Below are 5,071 nucleotides of genomic sequence, written 5' to 3' on the forward strand. Positions count from 1 at the left end.
ATGATCTCGTTGATGTTTGCATGTCTCGGGTCAAGGATCCATCTATCTTCATGTAGTGCTTCTGCTACTGTGTGGTTCTTCCTGGAGGAGTGATTGTAAAGCGCCGAGAATCTTTGTCACAACAGTTGGTCACCGAGCCAAGTGCAGTTCCAGAAGGATGATTTGCTGCCGTTTCTGACGATCACCTTGGTCGCAAAGGTGAACAACGGCCGATCTTTGTCATCACAGGGTGTGCCTGTATCCACTCACGGTTTGTCAGGGTGTTTCCAGGCCATCCATAGCCACCGGAGATGGAGCGCACGTGCGAAGTGCTCCATGCAGAGGGTGCCCAGGCTGTCTTGATCTATCGGCAAAGTGACCGATCACCAGTTGATCTTGCACTTCCCGCTAATGAGCTCCTTATCTTGTGCCCACAGGAACCAACATTCGGCCTTGTTTATCTATTTGTACAACTTCTTTGGTGCCCGCAACACCACGAAAGCAAAGGTGTGCATCGCGGTGAGTATGCACCGCACCAAGACTCGTCGGCCTGAAATTGACATGAGATGCCCTTTCCATCCTGCCAGCCTCGCTCGAATATGATCTAGGATGTACTGAAGATGCACTAGTCTAGTCTGAGTGGTGCAGACATGCAGTCCCATGTATCTAATTGGGAAGCTAACTAAATTGACGCCGAAACTATGAAGAACATGGTCGAGGTTAGGGTTGTCACAGCATATTGGCGCCACCAAGGATTTTTGTTGGTGCATGTGCAAGCCGATCGTGTCGCCGAAGCTCTTGGTGATATGCATGAGAGTGTCGATCTCTTGACCCTTTGGGTTCGCGAAAAATGACTGCATCGTCAGCATAGAGGATGACCTTGTGGCATGCGGTCCTTCCCGGCAGAGGGGCAAGGACACTTGTGCGCATCGCCCCCTCCAGTAGATGATGCAAACGGATCGGGTTTCTAGAATGAAGAGGACAAGAGACAGGGGGTCGCCCTGCCTCGGACCTCTCTTTTGGATGATGCTCTGCACCGAGTCGCCATTGAGCATGCATGAGGACGTGGATGAAGATAACAGTAGCGCGATCTAGTCCCTCCAACGTGTAGGGAATCCCATGTGTTCCATCAATTCCAGGATGTACACCCATGATACCATGTCGAAAGCCCTTGTGATGTTGAGTTTCAGCAGCAGAGCCGGAATTTTCTTACTATGAAACATTCTGATGGAGTTTTGCACGTATAGATAACTATCGTGAATCCCTTTCTGCTTTTGAAATGCACTTTGAGCCGGTGAGATTAGCTCATCAAGCGCACATGTGAGTCTGATCGAGAGGACCTTGGCGATTAACTTGGCCACTGAGTGGATCACACTGATTGGGCGGAAGTCAGACATCTGGACCGCTCCGTGCTTCTTCGTCAGCAACACAATCAGACCGTGATTTAGTGCAGCGAAATCACCGCCAGCCAGACAGTAGAACTTGTCGAACACCGCCGCCACGCTTGCTTTGATTGTTTGCCATCAGGCTTTGGAAAAGGGTACCAGAAGCTGTTGGGGTCGGGTGCCTTCTTCGGCAACGAGGCGTAAACTGCAGCACAGATCTCTTCTTCAGTGAAAGGGTTGTCCAGGCCTCCGTTTTGCAGATTTGGCAACCCGATTTCTACCCACTTGATCGAACATGCCCTACTCTTCTTCTGACCCATCAGCTTGGAGAACTGCTCGTAGCCGACCTCGGCCTTGTCCTTGTGATTTGTTGCATGTACGCCATCATGATGGATGCAGTGAATGAAGTTCTTTCTGCGCCTCAAGTTCACTTTGCCCCGGAAAATGCAGTCTTTGCGTCGTCGACCTTCAGTGAGGTTGTCCTTGCGGCTTGATTTTGATTCTGATGAATGGGCAATCATGGTTTACTGGCCTTTGCCACACCCTAGCCAGGGTCTACTGGAAGTGAGGGAACTTTGTCCAGAAAGATTCGAACCGGAAGGAGGCTTTCTGATGGGGCGCAGTAGTGTACGTCAGAAGAAGTGGGCAATGGTCGGAGCAAGCAGTTGAGGTTGCCCCATTAGGATGAAAGAGGTAAACTGAGCGGGAAATACACTATGGTTCCTGGTTTTATATACACCCAATATGTGGATTTTTTTTAATAATTAGAAAAAAGTCAAAATAGTTCAGAAGTTTTTTTAGAAAAAACTTGACTTACTTTTGCACTGGTATATAAATTTCCACGAAAAAAACCCATTGAGTTCACAGCGAAAATGACATTCGAAAATTTATTTGCTATTATAGGTCACTATTCACACTATTTTGGCCAAAATTTTGTCTTCTCTGAAAAGAAGTCAAAGGGGAATTTTCTTTTTATGAAAATTTTCTCACAAGTACAATGTAAGGTCAAGTTTATTTCAAAAAAAAGAATTTTTTGACTTTTTGTTGAATTACTCAAAAGAAATTCTCATATAGGGTGTATATGTCCCGTAGACCAAAAGTTCCCCTCCTAAACTGAGCCCCCATTCTATGTTGCAGAACACCTTGTCGATGATAACAAATGTTAGATTCTTCATTTCGTTGCTCCAGGAGAAATGTACTCCCTCCGTTTTTATTTACTTCGCATATTAGAGTTGACTGAACTCAAACTTTCTAAAGTTTGACCAAGCTTATAAAAAATACAAACATTTATTATATATATATATATATATATATATATATATATATATATGATGTGAAATTACATTCAATAATAAAGTCGAGGAGCGGGCAGCAGCCGATTCACGACTCTCCAGGGATCTTCTGCGCACGCGCTCGGTTACAAGCTATGCCACAGAGGCAGACACCGGGCGCAAAGAATCCTAGGTGGTTTTCAGCGCGTCCGTGGGCTCCCCGCTCCCTCTAGGGGAGGCGGTCGCTCCTGTTCGGCGGCGATACCGGTGGCAGCCCCCTGCCCCCGCTCCTCCTTTTTATTCGCCGCTCCTCTACACTTGGCCAGCGCAAAACGTAGAGTTGACCACAAGAGCCCCCCAGAGAAAAAAAAGAGTTGACAACCAGAGACCGTGGTCAGGCTTTGCCGATGGAGAGGGTTGACGGAGGAGCGGGGTTGGGTGCGCGTGGGTCTGCGGGGGCGATGCTGGGCATGGAGATGCATCTCGTCCACCAGCCGCAGCCGCAGATCCACGCGGCCTCCTCGTTCCAGCAGCCGCCGGAGCACCTCCGCCACGCCAACGGCGGCTTCCAGGTCCAGCACCACCAGGCCATGCCGATGAGGCAGCAGCACCCGCCACCGTCGTACGCGGCTTACGTGGCGCCGCCATCGAGGGCGGTCAACGCGCATGAAGAGGAGGAGATGGGCAACGGCGTCGGCGCCGTGCAGCAGCCGGGGGCGGGGACGGCGGGGTGCTCGTGGTCCCGGATGAAGTGGACGGATGCGATGGTGCGTCTGCTCATCGCGGTGGTGTACAACGCCGGGGAAGACGGGGAGGGCGTGTCTGCAGGAGGCAAGGCGGCGGCGGCCCATTCGCACGGGAAGGCGGTGGCATCTGCGGCGGCGCAGCAGAGGAAGGGTAAGTGGAGGTCCGTGTCCCGGGCGATGGTGGAGAGAGGCTTCAAGGTGTCGCCGCAGCAATGCGAGGACAAGTTCAACGACCTCAACAAGCGCTACAAGCGAGTCGTCGAACTGCTCGGCCGCGGCACGGCGTGCAACGTGGTCGCGAACCCCGCGCTGCTCGACACCATGGGCGAGCTCACGGCCAAGGCCAAGGAGGAGGCGCGCAAGCTGCTCAGGTCCAAGCGCCTCTTCTTCCGCGAGATGTGCCACTACCACAACCCCGGCGGCACCGCAACAGCCTCGCACGGCACCGAAGGCGGCGCCGACTGCTTCGACAACCCGCGGCCGGCAACGGCGCCCGCCGGCCGCCAGGTGGTGAATTCCTCCACGCGCTCGGAGGACGACAGCGAGGACGACGTCCTCAGTAGCAAAGAGGTTGAAGAGGAGGAGGAGGACGACGACGACTACGACCTGGACGACGTGGAGGAGAAGGCGCCGGGCACCAAGCGCCGCGACGACCGCGTCGACGACAGCAATGGCTTCCACAACTACGGCGGGCACAAGAACAAGCTCCGTCGTGGCGAGAGCAGCGCGGCCGCGGCCGGGGAAGACAAGGAAGAGAACGGGAACAACAAGCCCGCCCGCAGCACAATGCAGCAGCTGAAGCGCGAGCTGGCCGCGGTGGAGGCCGGCGGCGACCAGCAGCAGCTGCGGCAGTGGGTGCAACGACGCGCGCTGGAGCTGGAGAAGCAGGAGCTGGCGTACGAGGTCCAGGACTTCGCGCTGGGGAAGCGCCGCTACAAGTGGGAGCAGTTCAAGGCCACCAAGGACTGGGACATGGAGCATGAGCGGCTGCGGATCGAGTGCCTGCGCGTCGACGGCCGGCGCATGCTGCTCATGCTCAAGCAGAAGGAGCTCGACCTGGACGACCTCCCGGGCGCCCAGACCCCGCCGCCCGGCGCTGCCTTCCAGCAGCAGCCCGGCTCCAGCCCCTCCACCACAGGGCACCCCAACTAGCTAGGCAGGACACAGGCGGCCATGCAGGACACCATGCATACATACATTTAGCTTTTCGTAGGCCACCATGCATACTCCATTTTTCCTTTTCCTTCGCCAGCATGCATTACGTTTCGCTTTCGATTCGTTGTAATCAGCAGTAGCAGTTGATCAATAACCTGTAAGATGCCTGCCTTGAATTGAGAAGTTTCAGAATTCAGATGCCTATGGTCTCTTCTTGATTTGCCCGGAATAATCCTTGTACTACTTGTCACCGTTGAGTGTACTCGAGTATCTACCTCGATCGTGGGAGTCCATGGGCATCTCCGAGGTGCCTGGCGCTCTGCAACTGCCCCATGGTCGGGGCGGCGCTGATCCCGGAGCCACACGAGGGCACGCCGAGGTCCACTGCGCACGCGGTGTGCTTTGGCCAATTGCAGTGGCTCTACCTAGGAATCGTCGATCGTCGCCGTACCTTTCTCCTCCGCTTTCGCTGGTCAACAGAGTATCCTCTAACTGAGTATCCTCTACTGTGATCGGGTCTTTAATTAGCTATATC

At 53.9% G+C, this 5,071-nt stretch overlaps 1 protein-coding gene across 1 annotated transcript; it reads left to right on the top strand.

The window, feature by feature from the left end:
- The first annotated feature begins 3,003 nt into the window (after positions 1–3,003).
- LOC123065024 (uncharacterized) lies at positions 3,004–4,703 on the top strand. The gene has a single exon (XM_044488398.1). It carries the CDS (start codon positions 3,043–3,045, stop codon positions 4,531–4,533), a length of 1,491 nt encoding a protein of 496 aa, XP_044344333.1. The 5' UTR covers positions 3,004–3,042; the 3' UTR covers positions 4,534–4,703.
- Positions 4,704–5,071: the final 368 nt, after the last annotated feature.

Source organism: Triticum aestivum, chromosome 3B (assembly GCF_018294505.1).
Source record: "Triticum aestivum cultivar Chinese Spring chromosome 3B, IWGSC CS RefSeq v2.1, whole genome shotgun sequence".
Taxonomy (NCBI): domain Eukaryota; kingdom Viridiplantae; phylum Streptophyta; class Magnoliopsida; order Poales; family Poaceae; genus Triticum; species Triticum aestivum.